General features: G+C 43.6%; 1 protein-coding gene across 4 annotated transcripts in view; it reads right to left on the bottom strand.

Moving 5' to 3' along the window:
* Nucleotides 1-551: 551 nt before the first annotated feature.
* LYN (LYN proto-oncogene, Src family tyrosine kinase) overlaps nucleotides 552-20,556 on the bottom strand; it is a 125,479-nt gene continuing 105,474 nt past the window's right edge. For all 4 annotated transcript variants that reach the window (XM_036263653.1, XM_036263656.1, XM_036263654.1 and 1 more), the window contains exons 11-13: nucleotides 16,165-16,318; nucleotides 14,007-14,138; nucleotides 552-4,829 (exon numbers count right to left, since the gene is read on the bottom strand). In XM_036263653.1, coding sequence (XP_036119546.1) covers nucleotides 4,627-4,829; nucleotides 14,007-14,138; nucleotides 16,165-16,318 — 489 coding nt within the window. In that variant the 3' untranslated portion in view covers nucleotides 552-4,626. The remainder of the gene's footprint in view (nucleotides 4,830-14,006; nucleotides 14,139-16,164; nucleotides 16,319-20,556) is intronic.

Here is a 20,556-nt window from a genome sequence, read left to right as displayed (position 1 = left end):
TTAGGAGTGGAGCCGGCCGGTGTGGCTCAGTGGTTGAGCGTCGACCCATGTGCCAAGAGGCCACCAGTTCGATCCCCAGTCAGGGCACATGCCCAGGTTGTGGGCCTTTTGCCTGATCCCCAGTGGGGGGCATGCAGGAGGCGGCCAGTCGATGTTCCCTCTCATCGATATTTCTATCTCTCTCTCCCTCTCTCTCTAAAATCAATAAAGAAATTTTATGTTTAAAAAAAGAGATTAGGAGTGGTGACCAACTTTGAAAAAAAAAGTCTTACAAAGGATTCAAAACATAAATCTCTGACAGAGCAAATTTTTAAAGATGATTTCATTGATCTCTCTCAGCAAAACATCTGCCCTGTGGCTCCCGGGAGCTGCCTAAAGACGTCCTCGTCTGACATGCTCCCGATTCTTTCATGCACACCCCATCGCCCACATCCAAGGGACTTTTCCAGGGTAGCTGAGACTTGAGAATCTGCCGTCAGGCGTTCCGAATTGAATGTAGTGCTCCCAAGTGGTCTGACCTTCATGTTATGAAAGAGCATCTTTTTCATTTGTGGCCTTTTCTGAGCTCTGAACGTAGCCTACTTCTGCCTTGACTATGTTTACGACCACAGCACACTGGCAGCTCTCATGGACAACTGAAACCACTATGTTCCCCAACGTGAACTGCTAAGTATCAGACCTCTCTGAGGTGCACGTGATCAGATTATATTAATGACTATGTTTTAAAGAGACACATAACTATTTTGCATCTTGGAACATGCCTGCATTAAATGGGTTTTGGGCAACCACACTCCCAATGACCTCCATTTGAATCATATACACCACTGACACTAAAAGTTCTTGGACGTTCCTCAAGCTCTCTAGGTCCAGGTCTGTCCTCTTATCCCCAATTCCAAAGTCCAAAACACCCTGAAAACCATTTTAGAACTCATTTGGAGGTAAAATCTGACCTAAAGCAATTTATGGGCTATATTCATCCCACTTAGTACAAGTTCAGGCATTTTTCTGCAGGAATGTTTTATTTGACTAAAGGTTATTTTTTCCAGTGTTCACTGAGGCATTACTACCAAATATTCAATATGTTCCTTGTATTAATCTTTTAGGTAAAATAATAATAACAATACAAAAAACAAACCTGAAATAAAAAATACTTCCGACGCTAAGGGTAACGAATCAGGGATTAAGTGGTCCATGCTCAGTATAAGTGTAAAATAAAATTTTTAAAAATTCACAGATTGTTTTCTTGCTCTGTGATAAGCATCCACCCTTGATTCTAGAATTTCTGTGTTAACATTGCACATTGGTTAATCCAGATGATTCCCAATAGCTTTCCAAGGACCTAGAGATGAAGGCCACCAAGACTGCCCCTATTATTTCCACAAGGGATGTACCCAGTGTTACATGGTGGCCACCTTGGGAATCTTGTGAAATTTTTGGCACTCACTCCTTTCTGATGTATTTAGATTCATAAGAACACAAAACATTTAATTGGAAGGCTTTCTTCCTGCACATCTATCAGATTAGAACTTTCTGGGATAAAATTTAATCAGTTTAATACATCTTCACATTATGAAATGGAGCATAAATGTTATCAAAGCATTTTATTCAAAAGCATATTCTATATAAATTGTGCTTTTTAAAAGTGTGAATGATGAGTTGAATTCTTGCATGACTTTTTGTCTAAAAATAAAATTACCTACAAGAAATTTTCCCTCACTTCTATGTGGGCTCCAGTGCAGCATCTTATAAGGAATTCCTCGCCCTTAGAATACCCAGCGAAGTCAGAGAGATACCACCGGAGAGGTATTTCACTTGCTTCACTTTACAAGGAAATAATATGAAACAAATGTATTCCTTCTGTGGCCCAGGCACCTAATTTTTCAGCTGTGGACCAGTGATAGTACCTGCCACACCTTCCAGGACGATCCTGAGTGAGAGGTGATTTTACAAAGTGCCAAAACTCAACGGGAGCCCCAGGAAAATGGTGGGTGTGTCTCTGTGTATTTCTAATTACCATTTCCATCAGGAAGAATGGCAAGGATCATTTTCCCTTAATCTAAAAACTTCATAGTCAAAATGTAGGCTAGCCCTGGCCTGTGTGACTCAGTTGGTTGGGCGTCATCCCATGCACTAAGAGGTCACCGGTTCGATTCCTGGTCAGGGCATGCTCCTCTCGTGGACTCTGGCAGAATCCAGGAAGGCATGCTAGGAGGGGCTACGCTGTGCCTTTCTACTAGAGACACCAGTGTTAAGCCTCCAAGTTTTATTTTAGGTTCAGTGAGCCTAAAGAAAGGAAAATGGCAAGACACTTTCTCTTTCTCCTCTATGCCTCCCTTGGGAAACCAAACCATTGGAAGAAAGAGAAGGCTGGTCTTCTTTTCAGAAGACAACGTTGCAAAAGGGGTCAAAGCAGAGGAGGGGCTCTCAGCCTGAGAAAACATTCACTGGAGACGCCTTTTAAGTGTGGAGATGTATACCCCTCGCGGCAGAACAGTTGAGTCGGGGTCCCGGGAGTGGGCATTCCAGTCCTCAGGTTCTCAGTAATGACCTGAGATGTGATGATGGAAACCACTCTGCATACCTCTGGAAACCCTGAGATTATACAAAAACTGACTCAGCCCTTCATTTTGCCTGTCAGCCACGAGGAGGGCGGAATCCTACCACCAAAGGAGGAGGCGGTGCGTGCTGGGCACTGAGCACCGTGTCGCTGGAGCACATGCCGAAAGTGGGTGGCGTGGCCTGAGCTGCGGGACACACGTGGAGGAAAGGACCACACGCTTGACTTAGAGGAGAAGTTGAATGTAAAATTTCAAAAAGGAAGCAAAATTGATAGAAGAAAAACCAGGTGAGGACACATTTAGTAATTCTAGAGACTTCTTTTTGCTTTTGGAATTCTTTACACCTTCTCTCCAGTAATATGTTGGGCCACATGTGGAATTCTGAAAGCAAATGTGAACAGATGGGTGTACGTAGGAAACTTACCACAGTCAATCAAGTGACTAGCTGTGGCTGACTAGACGTTCTATGATGATAGTCTATCTTTGTGAATATGGCTCTTGCACATCAAGACTTTTGGAATATTTTAGAAAGGACATTTAAAGAATCACACAAAAAGAAGATAAAATTTAAGGAAAAGTAGAATATTTTGTCTCTTCCCGTAGGCACCCAATGCCTAGCCAGCACTTACAAGGTGAGATTTTAACGGTGCCTGCTAAGCCTGTCTGAAAACAAATCCTATTTGGCCCCATACAAGGATGTTCGGACACCCATGTCAGTTCTCCGCTCTGAAAACGCTCACAGGATGGAGGTAGAACGTACACACGTCTTTTAAACCAGGTAACCATGTGGAATCACTCTCAGCTCCCCCTCCCCCAACTGGTACTCATTTTTATGTTGACAGTCGTTGAAAATCTTCGACAGAAGTAAAAAGCTTGAGATGTTATTGGGTCAGGTGTATTAAAATAAAATCAAAAAATAGAAATATTAGGTATATACATGATAGCATGAGTGAAACATGATATAGCATTTTCCAGTCAAAGTTTACAGTAGTAAGAAAAATTTAGTAAACAAAACCTCCTGCATTCCTTGCTACAATGGCTCAGAGCCCTCTCAGCTACTTATTTCCTCTCATATTTTGTATAAATATGGCTCACACACATCTTACACCATTTTGAAGATTGCTGAATCACAGCGTAACCTCCAAATAAGGCGTTTTTTACTTTGAGTACAACTAAAATTAATATTTGATCATTAAAATAATGTTCAAATCATTTGAAGCAAGAAAGAAAATGCATATGTTTTATAAGGCTCTATAAGGTTCTGCAGAGATTAGAATCTTATTGTTCTTCCAAATTACATTGTCAACAAAAAGTCTGTATATAAGAAGTTGTGGAATGGAAAAGCCGGACCGTTGAAAAATAGTCCTTAAGGTAGCCCTGGGAGGTCTGGGCAAGGCCAGCAGTCGGTGAGGGCCACGTCATTTAACACAGCAGCTTTGCACGGCTCACAGGTGACACCTTCTACAGGAAAGAGATCAGAAAAGCGTGGCTGCTCATACCTGGGGGTTCTGGGCTCCACAGACGGAAATGTTTACCAGTCTCAGATTTTAGGGGGAGGGGTAATCACTGAGATCTGGGAAAGACATTTTTAAGCTTCTGACTTTACCTGCAAAATCTAACTCGTTGGATTAGTACTTTTTAAACAAATACACCAAAGCATAGAGAAAAGACATGCCACGATAGGCATCTGGTTATTTTACTTTTATAAATGAGTTTAGTTCCGCTACTATTAGGGACTTATGGAAATGGGCTCTGAACCTTTGAATTGCACATCCGATTGTAAACAAGAGGCCAAAGTGGATGCCTTTGGGTAGAAGAGGCACTTTCTTCTCAGAGGGCTGTATTCAGCCCCTGTTCTAGCAAAGTAAGATGGCCATCCGGGAGTCATCCAAGGAGCAGAGCCATGGGCATGAGCCTGCGAGACAAGGATACTTTTCCACGTGGAGAGTGTTTCTTCCTGAGTCATTTAGCCTCATGTCAGGAAGCAGGGATGGCAGGTGATCGTAGCACATGGAAACCAGTGCAACCAGTGAGCCGTCCGGCCGGTGGCTCCAGGTCTTCCTGCGCGCTACGGCTGCTGCTGGTACTGGCCCTCCGTGGCAGTGTAGAAATCATCCAGGACGCTCTGCAAGTAATCAAAGGTTGGCCTCTCTTCTGCCTTTTCTTTCCAGCACATTTTCATGATGTCATAGAGCTCATCTGGGCAGTTCTCCATGCGGGGCATCCTGTAGCCCTGGGACAGCGCGGTCATCACATCGGCATTAGTTCTCCCTGAAGCAAAAAAGAAAAAGTCAGACCATTTAGAAACCTGACCCAGGAGGAAGCACTGCAGTGGTCGTGCGACCCATATCCTGCATCCATGCCGAGGAAGGTTCTGGAGGCTAAGGGCTGAATCACGCTCCCTGTGAATTCGCATGTTGAGATCCTAGCCCACAATACCTCCGAATGTGACTGTATTTAGAGATAAGGCCTTTATTTATTCTTATCATTATCATTATTTTTAATCCTCATCCGAGGATATTTTATCTTGTTTATCTGCAAATAGAGTGGGAGGGAGATAGAGGGAGGAAGCGGGAGAGAGAGAAACATCGACTTGAAAGGGACACATTGGCTGGTTGCCTCCCGGAGCACCCCGACCAGGGCCGGAGAATAACCTCAACCTCGACCAAGACACGCGCCCTTGACCAGAAGTGACCCCGCGACTCACTGGTCTGTGGGCTGATGCTCTACTACTGAGCCAAACTGGCCAGGGCTAGAGATGAGGCCTTTAAAGACATCATCAAATTAAATCGAGGCCTTTAGAGTGGGCCCGGCCCAATCTGACTGGTGTCCTGACGAGAAGAGATCAGCACTCAGAGACACTGGGAATGTGTGGTGAAGACAGTGTGAAGGTGGCCATCTGTGGGCCAAGGTAAAGCCCCAGGAGACCTGCCTGCCGACACCTGGATTCCAGGCTTCTGGCCCCCAAAACTGTAAGAAAGTAATTTCTGTTGTTCGAGCCCCTCAGTCTGTGGCTTTATTATGGACACCCGAAGACACTGATATGAAGGCTGAGAAAATTTCTGGAAGCAACTAAATAATATCAATTTTAGTACATAGGGGATCAAGACAGCATCCGATTTGCCAAAGGGGAAACAGGCAAATGTATAAGAAGAAGACAAAGCAAGTTCTCTTTTGTGACAAAAGGATATTGGACTCAACTGACCTTTTGAATGAATTACTCAAGTCCTAACCCTCACTTTTAATTTCTTTTGTAGTATTCTTTTCAGCCTCTACCTGTAATACATCATAAAAACCATATGCACATACATACCAACATTTTTAAAAATCAGCTTTTCATTGTAAGTTTACTTAGAGAAGTCAGGACCTTAAATCAGCTAAGCCCACGGATTATGTCCCAGCCACTGAACTGTCTGTCTTCAGCAGCCAAAGCTCACACAGACTCTGGACTGTGTGTTCTCAGTACCGCGGGAGGGAACCGGGTGTTCATTATCTCTACTGAGCTCTGTGGGAGGATCGATAACGGAGGGTGGGTTTTAATACGGTCAAATGTCTCACGGTAGTTCAGAAGCTGAACTTCCAATTTTTGTTACTAAAAACAGTTTTAAGGAAAAAAAAAAAAAAAAGAGATCATTTTAATGACATTTTCCTCCATTATTAAAGCGGGACATTGAAACGAGCTAACGCAGCAGCTTTGGCAGCCCCTCCCCACGTCTGCCTGTTCTGCCTGTTCTGTGTGTTCCTCATTCCGCAGAGCTGTGAGCTCTCCCGAGAGGAGCGGTATTCCAGCAGAGCGTGCACACTCTCTGGCACACGGGGAGCTCCCTTCATCACAGCAGGCTCTTCCAGAGCCCTGCATCTTCCTCTGGTGGTCACTGGAAAGACTCTGTTATTAGATTTGGAACAGAACCTTCTTTTGCATTTACTCTCTAAGCAGTGTTTTTCAAATTATGGGTCACCACTCATTTGGGATCAACAAATTCATTTTTTAGGAAGTTACAAGTATTTAAAAAACTTAACAGAATAAAAAATGATCAGAAGATGGTGTAACATATAGAAGTCAGTGTGGTTTCTGAAACTTTTGTTTTATATATGCAGTGGGATTCTGGAGAGTGCTTACCATGGATCATATTAGTGACCTTTGAACTCTGCTGTTAACTAACCTTTCTCCTCGAAAGGACACAGTGACTAAAGATCCTGCCTGGATTTAAACCCCTGAAAGAAGAAATGATAATTTCTGTCTCGGAAGCACCCTTGGGTTTGAAATGGAAAGATCTGGGCAACCTTTATAACTGTTAAGATCTCTTGAAAGTTGTTTAGATAGTGAATTATTTTTTTCTCATGTCAATTTCTGAGATACCATCTTCAGATATTTGTGTAACTGGAATGTTCCAACTGGAAGACTTCATTTGATTCCCATGGCTTGAAGCCAAGGGCTGCTTTGCATCACTTTCTTTATTTGGGGTTCTGGTCCCCATAAATTTTGTGGCTTTGGCATAGCCTTGACTCTTGAAACTAACCAAGCTCACGTGAATAACTTTCAGAAGAAATTTCTCTGCCCTGGCTGGTTTGGCTCAGTGGTTAGAGCGTTAGCCTGCAGACCAGAGAGCCCCAGGTTTGGTTCCCGCTAAGGGCATGTACCTCGGTTGCAGCATGTCCCCGGCCTGGGTTGGGGTCACAACCACTTCGTGTGTCTCTCTCACATAGATGCCCCCCCCCCCTCATCTGAAGATAAATGCAAAAATCTCCTCGGGTGAGGATAAAAAAAAAAAGAAATTGCTCTGTTGATTTGTACATGGGGTTGGGTCAGTCGGGGACCCTGGAGAACTACGATGCAGGATGATGGAAACAGCAGCCGGGCCCTGGCCAGTTTTCTCAGTGGTTAGAGCATCGGCCCGCGGACCAGAGAGCCCTGGGTTTGGTTCCCACTAAGGGCACGTACCTCAGTTGCAGTTTGTCCCCAGCCTCAGTTGGGGTTGTGTGGGTGGCAACCAGTTGATGTGTCTCTCTCACATTGATGTTTTTCTCTCTCTCTTCTTCCCGCTCTATCTGAAGATAAATGCAAAAATGTTCTCGGGTGAGGATAAAAAAAAAAGAAAGAAAGAAACAGCAGCTGGACCTGTGAAATTGGTTAAGAATATCTTTCATGATCTCTTATCCTTTGAGACGACATGGAGGGAACTGGAGAGTATCATTCTAAGTGAAACAAGCCAAACAGAAAGACAAGTATCATATGATCTCACTTATTTGTGGAATATAATGAACATAACAGTCTGAGCAATGGGGTAGTCCCAGAGACGTGGAAGTGGGGTACAGAATGACAATCCCCAGAAGAGGGGGTAGGGGGAGAGATAAACCACAGAACTTATATGCTTGTATGCTTGAACAGTGGACATGGACAACAAAGCTGGGGACAGGCAGGGAGGGAGGGGGAGGGGGGATCAATGGGGGGAAAAGGAGAAACATCTGTAACAAAAATTAATTAATTAATTAAAAGGAAAAGAATATCTTTTATTCTTTCCTGGAGAATCCCCAATGGCACAGAAGGTCAGACTGTGCCCACAGAATTGGGGACCCCTGACTCCACGGCAGACTTCCCTCCCTTGTTCTTGTATGTTCTCCTAATGCTGAAGAACTCTCTCAATGATGCAGGAAAAATCCAGGCATGCTCCATCCTGCCTGGGGAATTGGACTTGATAAGAGGAATAAAAAGAAGGAACTCTGGAGTTTACCTGTTTATGTACAAGTAAACCAAACAACAAAATGAAGCTATTGAAGGACAGTTTTCTGAAGAAAGAAAGAGAGTGGGAAGGCGACCTCAACCAGACCCTAAGATTAAAGCTGATTCGGTCCCAGCCCTGGTCAGGTTCGTGCAGGAGGCAGCCAATCGATGTGTCTCTCTCATGGCAATGTTTCTGTCTTTCTCTCTCTTCCCCTCCCTGCCTCCCTGCCTCCCTCCCTTCCTCCCTCCCATTCTATCTGAAGATAAATGGAAAAGTATCTTCCATTGAGGGTTAAAAAAAGCTGCTACTTGATAACTGCTCTGTTGTTAGGTCAAAGACAGCAAACACCCACTGGCTGGTGACCGTAAAGGCAGGCACTTCCGTATGCCACCTTCATTCTTCCAGCCAGCGCTCACTGGGCACCTACGATGGGTCAGGAGCTGGCACGCAGCCCAGCGGGGAGGATGGCTCCCGAGAGGAAAGTGGGTGGGAGCAGGAAGGGACATGTGGAGCAGGTAGGAATTAGCAAAGACTACGAGTTGGGGAAGGAGCACAGGAAGGAGAAAAATGCAGCACAGCAGAGGTCAGAAAGGAACAGAAAGCAACAGGAGATGGGGGCCCAGCAGCTCCAGGAACCATGACATCTTTATTTTCTTACTATTTTTTAAAATATTTTTTCTTTATTGATATTAGAGAGAGAGGAAGGGAGATAGAGATAGAAACATCGATGAGAGAACATTGACTGGCTGCGTCCTGCATGCCCCCCACTGGGGATCGGGCATGTGTCCTGACCAGGAATTGAACTGGTGACCCCTTGGTGCAGGGTCGATGTTCAGCCACTGAGCCACACCGGCCCAGCACCATGACATCTCTAAAGACAAAGGGCCCTGGACGTGTGTGAGAGGGAGGAGGTACCAGCTATGGTGGGACCACAGTCTCCCACCCAACGGTACTTCCAAAAGGGCGGCCCCGTTTCGCCTGCACTGCTGTGGCCGGGCACTCGCGGCACGGTGGGTGTCTTGCTCTGACTCCGAGGGCCACACAGGGCTGGGAGGAAACAGCGGAAAAGACACACTTCCCAAAACTTTGTCATTTTCAAACCTCCTTTCTCTTTATAAGAGCAAAGCAAAAACAAAACCTCGACCACAAAGATCCCATCTGCTTTCTTTAGAAAACTCACATATAAATATTATTACAGTGAGGACCAGTGGGCTCATCTCCTTTTTTCCTCTTTATTCTCCCCCCACAAAATAACAAGAAATAGAAACTTAAAGTCTATCTTTGATGAAACCAAGAGACACCTGTCAGCCAGAGGCAGAAGTGATCTGAGCCAAGAGGAGGAACGTGAAACTACAGTGCCTGCAAGAAAGGGACAGGCAAGATGCGCCATCCCACCACCCACACCTGGGAGGCTGCACACAGCTCCCACACAGGCAAAGGTGAGGTGGGCGGCTACGGACCGGACTGTACCTGCAGCCCGCCTGGCAGGTGCCCCAGGTTAGCGCAGGAGAAACTGAAGGAACGCCAGGCCCGGTGGAGGTGGGGTGAGGTGTGGGACAAAAGACGCGAGCGAGGAGAAAGGCTGAACATGAAAAAGAGAGACTTTGACACGTCACAACATGGATGAAACTTGAGGACATTATGCTGAGTGACGTAAGCCAGACACCAAAGGACTAATACAGTATGAGTCCACTTATGGCAGGTACGTAGAATAGGCCAATTCACAGAGACAGAAAGTAAAATACAGGCTACCAGGGACTGAGGGGTTGTGGGAACGGAGAGTTAGTATTTAATGGGTACAGAGTTCCAGTTCGGGAAGATAAAATAGTTCTGGAGATGGATGGTAGTGATGGTTGCACAACAGTGGAAATGTACTTAATGCCACAAAGCTGTATACTTAAAAATGGTTAAGATGGTAAATTTTATTCCATGTATAATATTTTACCATAATAAATAAATACAAAAAAAAAAAAAAAAGACACTACTGCCTGCTCCCCAGGGAGCCTCCTGAATGCTGACAGGCAGGATCATACCCCATAGGCAGGGCCTGGAAGATTGCTTCTGAAGGAACTGAATGGTCCCAGAGAAAAGTTCTGCAGATACTGACCTGTGAGGGTGCTGACAAGTAAGCCTGGTGGTCCAGAGAGCCCTCGTTCCCATGAGATATCTCATCAGAGGAAGGGAGAAGGTTAGCCTGAGGATAACAGGGCAGGACAGAATGACAGGGACAGAAGAGCAGACACGAGACTCAGAGAATCACTCCAAGAGGTCTACCATCTTATCAACACGCAATTCAGGAAAAGAACAGAAAGTGGAGAGGACAGAATTGTCAAAGACGCAATATATGAAAATTTCCCAGGATTTATGCTGTAAGTTTCCAAACAGAAGGGACAAAACAAGTTCCCAACATAACACAAACATGACAAAGTGCTCCATCAAAAGCGCATGACGTTTCTGGGGCAACGAGAGACCCTGAGCTCTCCCACAGAAGGGGTGAAATCCTAGACAGAAGGCGGATTCAGAAGCCATCGTCCGCCACTTCCGAAGGTGGCCTTAGTGGCAGGGCTCGTTTCAAGTTCTAGGTGAAGGGTTTGTACTTTAGCATTCATAACATAAGCAAGTTTCATCACTGCATCTATTTAGCTACTTCATTTTATTTAGGTCATGAGTTTCTCAAGAAAAAGTTTTGTTTGGGAATGTATTCTACCTTATAAGGAGGAATTAGAAGCATAATAATAACTTTGATGCCTCAAATTTTCATGAGGACAGACTCCAAAATCAGGCAGAGCAGCAACTGGGATGAACGACCTTGGCTCACTCTGCTCACTCACCAAGGAGAACGAGAAAATGCTCGAAGAAAACAATTTCCTCGTGACTTTGAGTCCATGGGGACTAGAACCTTAAAAACACAACAAAAAAATTTTGAAATGCACTGATGGTAATTGGAGACTAAGGATTTTTGAGATTTGCCCAAAATATAATTAATAGGTGTAAAGCCATTTTTTAAAAAGCATGTTATGAAAGTATTTTCCTAGATTACATTCTGATGTGCACAGAAGTCCGTGGTTTGGGATGTGCCTCTCAAAGTACCTATTTCAGCGAATAGGACTCAAACCAGAAATGACTGCACTCCCATACATTTAGCATTTGACTACTAGAATTTTAATAAGTAGCTTTTATTGAAAAAATTATATCATTTATTTTCATATTCCCAGAATGTTGTTCTGTGATGGTTGAGAAATAGGGGTGAAAGACATACCTTTCACCATGTACTTCTTTGTGTCTCCTGAACTTAGAACCATGTGACCACATTCTTATTTAATAATACGTAAAATTAGGGAAACAAATTTTACTTAAGAAATAATAGCGTAATATTTAGAACTTTGAACAGCAAGTATTAGTAGAGGTCTGTGAGGAACGCCAGCGCGCGTGAGGGCGGGGGGGCGATTTTTCTCCGGAAGCCTTTTTGCACTACCTGATTTTTTCATGGGCATATATTGCTTAGACAAGTATTAAAATATTTAATAAAAACATATTTATAATATATTTCAAACGTCAAGATTTATGAAGAAAATTAATACAGCCTATTATCTCATTGCCCAAGGATAGTAACATTTTGATATATTACATTTTTTTCGTCTTTGTTTTCCTCTACAAACATGTGTTTAATTTATACGTGGCTTTCTTATTTCCTCCCCGCCCTCCCTTTATTTTTTTTCCCTTTTTATTTTGTAAGGCCAGACATGTAACTTCTAAACCATTTTTTAACAAGTTAACAACACAGCCAGCGCTCTTCCAGGCAAAGGAAACATCCTCAGGCGGTTTGTGACGGGGACGGAGGGCACCGCTGGCAAAGGCTGGCCAGTTTTCCGCCATCTGTGAACAAGTCCTTGGAGATCTAAGTTAATCGGGTTGTTGGATCTGCTCCCATTTCCTAACTTCTTCAGTTCTGAACTCCTGAAGGTATGCCACATCCTCAGTCTTGACAAAGGACAAGCTAACTGGGGAAGAGAGTAGCCCATGCTTTCTGGTTGTTGTGTGTGTGAGTCTTATCATTTAGAGAGTGAGGAAGGGAGAGGAAGAGAGAGAGAGAAACACTGATGAGAGAGAACATCGACTGGCTGCCTCCTGCATGCACTCCTCCGAGGATTTGGCCCACAAACTGGGCATGGGCCCTGACCGGGAATTGAACCGGCAACCTCTTGGTGCATGGGTCGATGTTCAACCACTGAGCCACCCCAGCTGGGCCATATATAGATTATTGATGTAGATATATAATGTCAGACATCAGGGTTGATAAAAAAATATTTCCCTATTTTACGGAAGTGTCATTCATTAACTTCAGAGTCTGGAGCAGAGTGGTAGTCGGAATATAAAATGTAGGCACAAAGGGGATTTCAAGGGAGAGTCATCCCCACTGGGCAGGCACCGCCTGGAGGCCCTGCTCCCCCTCCCGGCTGTCTGGGGCTCATCCCAAGGGCAGTGAGGGTGATCACAAGCAGGAAGACACACCGCCACTTCGTCCAAAAGCCTTCCATGGCTTCCATCTCATGCAGAGTAAAATGTGAAGCTCTTCCGTGGCCTGAGGCCCTCGGTCCACTCCATCCCCAGTTCCTTGGCCTCGTCTGCCTCTCTCACCTCCACGTTTCTTGCCCACAGCATGGAGACAATCACATGGTTGAGGAGCATCATTCAATCATTCAGCCATTGAAGCCCAAACCACGTGGCCTCGGGCTCCTGCGCAGGATCCCATGCACCGGCTGTCTCCCCTGTGGGACACGCAGCCCCGGGAGGCTTGCTCACTCTTGTCATGGCACGGAGTCCCCGCAAGACCACTGTATGGCCCCGCAATCCTCCTCCTCTCCCCGCTAATCCCTCAACCATGTCACGACTCTCCGTAGTGCACTTCGTCTGACAGACTGTCTGACAGACTGCCTCTTGGACTGTCGTGGGTCTGTCCCGACCGGAGCCTCAGCTCTGGAGGTGGGAGCGGAGGCTGCTGCGCCGCGGGACTGCCCGGCCCCTCAGATACTGTTTTGAATGAGGGGATGATTTAAACATCAAATATCTCATTTTAAGTTCACCTTATCGATCAACTGTGTTAAAAGCCAAATATTAAAAGGATGTGAAGGGTTTGGAAGAAATCCCTCTCTAGCACTTTGCAGCACAGAGCCTGGAGCACAGAGGGCTGGCAGAACCTGGTGCCAAAGGCTTCAGGTGGCGGGAATCTGGAAACACCGGATGCCATCCTCACATCCGGTCAGTGAAAGATCCCTTTCACTGATAAACAGAGGCAGGGACTCTAAAATACATTACACAAAGCTCTGTTTCAGAATGCACCCAAAAGCACACTAAGTCCCCACTTCCACGTCTGTGTTCTCTCCAGCAGGTGCACGGCTTAGCCAGAGCTCGCGTGTCTGATCCTCTAATCCACCCTCATATCCCAGCACCGAGGACGGTGCTGGGCACATGGCAGGCATGTAGTAAATGGTGGAATTAATTACTGAAAAAAAAGAATAAGCATTCAATTAAATAAGAGGGCAGAGAGTGTCTAAATATATTTTAGAACACTTTCCACTTAAAGACAATAAGATCAAATTGTCACACAGAGCTTAATCTTAGCTTTTAGATTCAGGCTTTTTTTTTTTTTTTTTTTAAATACCTTATATCTTAGGTTTTTTCCTCATATGCACCATGTGAATAGAAATAGGTAAATAGAGGGTACCTGGATAGGGGATTTTCCCATAGGTGACGATTTCATACAGGAGAATTCCGAAGGACCACACGTCAGACTTGATGGTGAAACAGCCGAAGTTGATTGCTTCCGGAGCCGTCCACTTGATGGGGAATTTAGCACCTAAGGGAGAAGACACAGGAGTCTTACTTGGGCGTCTGAGCTGACACAAAAAAGTAATGGCCATGTGACCCTCATAATTTCCTTCTTTTAAGAAAATTATGATGATTTATTTTGAATAGGTAACACACACAGTACAGATTGGAGATGATACAAAATGCTATACTTAAAATGTCTGCAGTCCCAGGCAACATGAGAGGCAAACCTGGCGCGAGGACCTGCAGGGTCCCCTTGAGGAAAGGAGGGGTTCAGGCAGACTGTCACCCTTACACCCCGACAAGGCTAGGCGTCTCCACCAACAACTTAAAACGTGTTTTTTTGTTTGTTTGTTTTTTAACATATTTGCCTTTATTATGTCTTTGCATTAGAATTTTTTGTGGTGTCAGACCAAAATTGGAAATAAGAATAAGAACAAAAGGACAGAAGGAAGCTCTCAGAGCAGTTACAGTGTGCGATGCACCCACAGTAGCACGTCCCAGCATTAGACCCCCTGCCCTTGGGGCAGCAGTGTGGGTAGGGGGCAGGGTGGCCATGGCTGGGGTTTGAATCAGGTTCTGCTGATTCCAGCTTGGTGTGACCCTGCAAATCACTTACTGTCTTTGTGCCTTCCTGGCACCTTCATTTGTAAAATGAGAAGACAACTGAATCTCTCCAGGTTGCTGTCAGGGGTAAGTGGGTTGATCTGTATGCTTGGCACAGGTACATACCAATGAAAGGTGAATTGCATTGCTGTTTAAATCTAGAATCCAAACTCTCTGCACTAAGCCACCTGTCTCGTTCAGAAGAAGTTATTTTTGTGAGACTCTGGGCTTGTCAAGGTCAACAAAACCAGTGTAATGAATTCTAGCTCATGCATTTTGAAGCTAGATCTCCTGGGTTTCAATCCTGGCTCTGCCACTTACTGTGGGACCTGAGCAGCTGATGAACCTCTCCGTTTCCTCATCTATGAGGCAGGAATCATCATCACCATCACACAGGGTTATGGTAAAGATAAATGAGATAATGTATGAAAAGTACTTAGAATGGTGCCTGCCACACTACAAATGCTCACTCCATTTTCACTATTACATTTTAAACGGCTTTTCCTCAAACTCTTGTTCTGCACTGGCCTTTCTGTTGAGGATAATTAAGGTCAAGTGTGAGTAATAAACCACCCGAGAGGACACTGGGCTGAGATAGGAGGAGAACCACCTTAGCCATGCTGGAGGCAAGAGACGCTACACAGATCAAAATGGTGTTTTCAATCTGTAAGTCCTGTGGATGCCTTCCAGAAATAACAGACATGTAGTTAAAAGGAAAATAATCCTTGCTTAATAACTCTTAGGAATGTCAAGAACGTGCGTGGCTCTGTCGGAGAAAAGAAAGCACTGCACAAATATTCACTCAGCTTCCGTGAGGGAGACTGCAGAATCCTCAGGTGGTGAGCACCACGGACTGGAACAGGAAGGCCAGACAGCCTGCACAGAGCGACATGCCAGGAAGTGGGAGGTGTATGCCTTCCTGTGCATTTTTTATCCACGTTTATAATAGGAAATGTGGGAAAGTAAGGGAGTGTATTTTTGTAGCATTATATTTGCTTCTGTGTGTGCAATAATTTCCATGTTTTAATTTGTTATGAAAAGTCCAGAATATAGAATATAAAATTACTGTTGCAAATATTTTCTCTACACAGTGAAGAAAGTGCGCTTCATTATTTGAGTGAAAAGTTTTAACATATAATAGAAACAAAGAATCTTGACCTTCCCAAATTTCTTTTTGTTTTACTTTGCTTACGCGAAATAAAAATGACAGACAGCATTGGTAAACATTATGAAAGTATCATGTGGAGTTAATCAAGAGAGTAATTTTTTCAAACAAGTATTAGAATAGAACCACAAACATCAATTATGATATATTTAGAATATCTTACCAAATGTTTTTTTTTGTTTTGTTTTTGTTTTTTAGTGATGACTATTGTAACTGCTTTATTAAAAACAAAAATTAAAACTAAATAAAAACAAAATGCCTAAAGACTGTTGGGGGAACATACCTTCCCTTGCTGTGTACTCGTTATCTTCAATTATTCGAGCAAGGCCAAAATCAGCAATTTTGCACATGAGTGACTCAGAGACCAGGACATTAGCTGCTCGCAGGTCCCGGTGGATGTAGTTCTTCCTCTCGATGTACGCCATTCCCTCTGCGATCTGAACACAAGAAGGCGTTCGTTTTCGATTTAGGGTAGACTATCATAGAGGGCCATCAAGGAAAACCAAAAACACTGACGACTTCCTGAAACCCTTGCATATATGTTATTCAGATCATTCAAGTTTTAAAAACAGTGGATAAATTACAATCACTGTTGTGAGTCCTTTCTAAAATAACTGCCCCCAAATCTCTAATGATGGTAATCGCGTCTCAACATGATCTTTCAAATAGCTACGTCTCAACATTTTCTAAATTCTTTTTTTTATTAATGAATTTTTGTTACAGATATTTCTCCTTTCCCCCCCTAGGCACCCTCCTCTCAATCCACCCCGCTCCCAGCATTGTTGTCTGTGTCCATTGGTTACACATGCATGCATACACGTTCTTTGGTTTATCTCATCCTTCCCCGCCACCCCCTCCTCTGAGGTTTGTCAGTCTGAACCATACTTCTTTCTATATCTCTGTAGACCCTATTCTTGCAGGTACATATACAGATATCATTATATCAGTTTTACAAATGAGAAAACAGAGCTGGAGAAAGTGACATGTTGATACAAATAAGTTATTGGGGTATCAAGAACAGGATGGCCCTGGCCAGTGTGGCACAGTTCATTGAGCATTGTCCCATACACTGAGTGGTCACCAGTTCAATTCCTTATCAGGGTACATGCCCGGCTGCAGGACTGATCCCCAGTGGGGGTGTGCAGGAGGCAGCTGATTATGTTTTTCTCTTTTCCGTGTCTCTCTCAGATCAATAAAAATATATCCTTGGGTGAGGATTAAAAAAGAAAAGTGTTCTAGAAAGTTGTGGGTAGGTTTTAATTACACCTACCCCAGTTTTGCGTTTATACAAATCTGAATGCATTTTTAAAAACGATTCTCTGAAACAACAGACTTGCAACAAGTCCAGTTTATTTTGGCATTTTTTTCCATGTCTGAGTGCTTTAAGGAGCTCATATTCCAAACAAAATAACAGTATTCTCCAACACCAAGATTTAAAACTCCAGAATTCACCAAATTGAATAAATAATAGTATGGGAACAAAATAAAAGCTTTCAGATATGACTTACTTTTGAGGACATATATAAAAATTATTCTTTCCCTGGTATATATGTATGGTTCTTTCTTGGTTTCTTTTTTTTTTAAACCTCAATCTTTCTTTGGGGGGGGGGGTAGGTGTTACATTTACTTTGGCTAAAGTATATCCAGCTCTCTATAAAAAAAATAGCAGGAAGAAATCAAAGCCCACTCTGGCTACTGGGATCCAAGACCAACTTTTCTTTCACGGAATACTTTCTTCCTCCCCCAGGTCACTTAGTCACTAACAGTTGTCGGCACTGCAGACAGCTGCCGCACCAAGGCGCGGCTGTCTTCAAGGACCCAGGAGAGGAGAGCACTTGCCTCCTACTGCCTACTGTTCCATAGCCCAGAAAGGCTGAGTCATGAAGTAGTTATATGGAGTCGCTCAGGTCTGGTGAGGAAAGGATTTGAGATTCAGGATATTGTTTTGTGTCCATAGATATTTTACTATGATGATGACAGGTAGGCAAGATAAGTTATAGGTAGGGAGATAGATAGATAGATAGACAGACAGGCAGACATTAACAACCACTATATCTCTCACTACTAATTGAGCACTTATTATGTACCAGCCACTGTATTAAATCCTTTACACCCAATTCATGTTTTATCTGAATAACAAATCTAGCTTAAGTTTTATTTTTATTGTACAGATGCAAATGCAACTTGACGGTATAAGAACCTGCTGAAAGCCACAGAGTGAAGGAGAGGTCAGAGTTACAACAGGTGTGTCTGACCTGATATCCATGCTCTCAACACCACATTCCAGGGGGTCACATCAGCAAGGAGCTCATTATTGGATAGAGAGCTAGATGCTCCAGGAACTCTAATTTTTTAATCAAGACAACACCTTTTTACTAAGAAGAGAGAAAAATCTTTTTGAAATTTTCTCTCAGAAATCATTGTTGTTACACCCCAAATTTCACCCCTCAGAAAAGATATCACAAACTCTCCATCTCAGGAAGGATATATAAGTGTAGTTTGGGTTGTCTCTCAAGAACAGTGTTTCTCAAACTTTTTTATTATCATCCCTTAAGCAGAAAAGTTTACATTTTCAATTTTAATTAAATGTAATTGCTTCTTAATAGGAGAAATTAAAGACAAAGAAATAAGATTTTATCAGGTACATCCAAGCTTTGGAGAGCCAAAAACTATTGTAATATCTAAGGTTTTCATTCTCTTGGGGACAATCTTACCCCCATTTTGAGTGCTTGGTCTATAAGATGCTAAATCAAACAAAGAAAATTTAAAGGCAGTTTTGCTTCAAAAGAGGAAAATAAGATGGATAATGATACATGCTTGGCTTGGATAAGTTAACACTCTGTCAGAATGAAAAGAAACAGGCTAAAATTAAGCAAGATGATATTCTTTCATCCAAGTAGTCCTATATGCTGTTTAAAAAGCAATAACTATCATTCCCTTTGGAACTTTGATGGGGCTAAAAGAAAATTACTTTCTCAGAGTCACACCACAGGTTAGTTCAATGGTTTGAAAGGGATTTGGATTTCCTTTTTGTGCGTTTAGTGGTAAATACAAGTTTTAACTCTTACACTAGTACTTCTTAACTTTGGATGTATACCTGAGAGCTTCCATTTATTTATTTTTATTTTTAATTGAATTTAATGGACACTGATTAATAAAACTATATAGCTTTCAAGTGTACAGTTCTATAATACATTCATATGTACATAGTACTGTGTGTTCACCACCCCAAGTCGAGTCTCCTTCCATCACCATTTTTCCCCCCTTTACCCTTTTCTACCTCCCCTGGCCCCCCTTCGCTCTGGCAATCATCATACTGTTGAGTGTGTGCTGGGGAGCTTTTAAACAATACCATTACCTGGACCTCACTCTAAACTAATTAAACCTGAATCTACAGGAGAGGGGCCTCCCCAGACGATTTTCACATGCAGCCCAAATGGAGACCCACTCTAGGCCCTTGGAACATCAAGTGTGGTCCTCAGACCAGGAGCGGCCTTGACATCATCTGGGAGCTTGTTAGAAGTGTGGCATTTTGGGCTCTGATCCTGACTCGTTCCATCAGAATCTGACTTTTAACAGGGTCTGTGATTTGTGTGCACATTCGAGTTTGAGAATCACTATACTAGATCACATGCTTTAAAACTTAGGCTCTTTAGGATTTAAAGTTCCAGAGAGATTGAAACAAAATCTTGATCTCAACAAGTTGCCCACAAACCGCCTCACCAGGAACTGTTGTCCTCAAAATGCTTGGGATAAGAAGTCCCCGTGCAACTCAGCTTAAGAGCAGGAGCAAGATGTGCTCAGCCAGCAGGATGAGCCCAGGACAGGAAATGGAGGGACGTGTGGGCACAAGGCCAGGTGACAGAGGCACTAAGAACACCGAGGCCGAAGTCCAAGCCCATCAACAGCTTGGAACAGATGTCCCTTGAACGTCTGTCTTTCCTACAACTTAGTGAGAGTGACACCTTTGGCCTACAGCTCAGAAACAGGGGACCCTGGTGCCTCCCCCTCTATATCATGGCCCGGGGTTGGGCCAATACTTACAGGGTTTGGGAAAATGATCTAATCTTTAGGTTTGAAATCAGCTGAGGGGGTTTCCTTCATCTTGGGCCATGCCAGCATCATGATGCCAGGCCTGGTGATACACAGACATGAGAAAAGCTCGACTTTCTTTCTAAACCACCTGCCGATGCTAAAGAAGTAACTAAAAACGTTTCGTCTTCATGTGCGAATGTCTGACTCTACGTTAGAGAGTCTGTGCACGAAGCTACTGGAAATTTGAAGTAAAAAACACCCCCATTACCTAAAATGAGAATCATCACATAAGAAGATGATGTGAAAGATGTTTTTGTACTTCTGGTGTAAAGTGAACTGATTCCGGTTAGATGTGCTTTGCATTTCTTGAACTCTTCAGCTCAAACAGCACTGCGAACGTACATTTCTTAGTTCCTTTTTGTACCTTCAACGGAAATATATGACGACATTTTCTCTCTCTGATGGTCGTGTGTGTGTGTGTGTGTGTGTGTGTGTGTGTGTGTTGCTGTCCTGGGAGGACAGAGAAGAACCAGTAGGTAAGAGACAGAGTCGCTGGGATCTCAGCCTGAGCCTGTAACCCAGAGGGGTTCTGGTGAAATGCCAGGTATCTAGTACCCAGTGAAAGTTCCAGGCATAGAAA

The sequence above is a fragment of the Molossus molossus genome, unplaced genomic scaffold (assembly GCF_014108415.1).
Source record: "Molossus molossus isolate mMolMol1 unplaced genomic scaffold, mMolMol1.p scaffold_m16_p_16, whole genome shotgun sequence".
NCBI classification, from domain to species: Eukaryota; Metazoa; Chordata; class Mammalia; order Chiroptera; family Molossidae; genus Molossus; species Molossus molossus.
The sequence above is the reverse complement of the archived record's forward strand: the minus strand, read 5'-3'. Positions and strand labels throughout refer to the sequence as shown.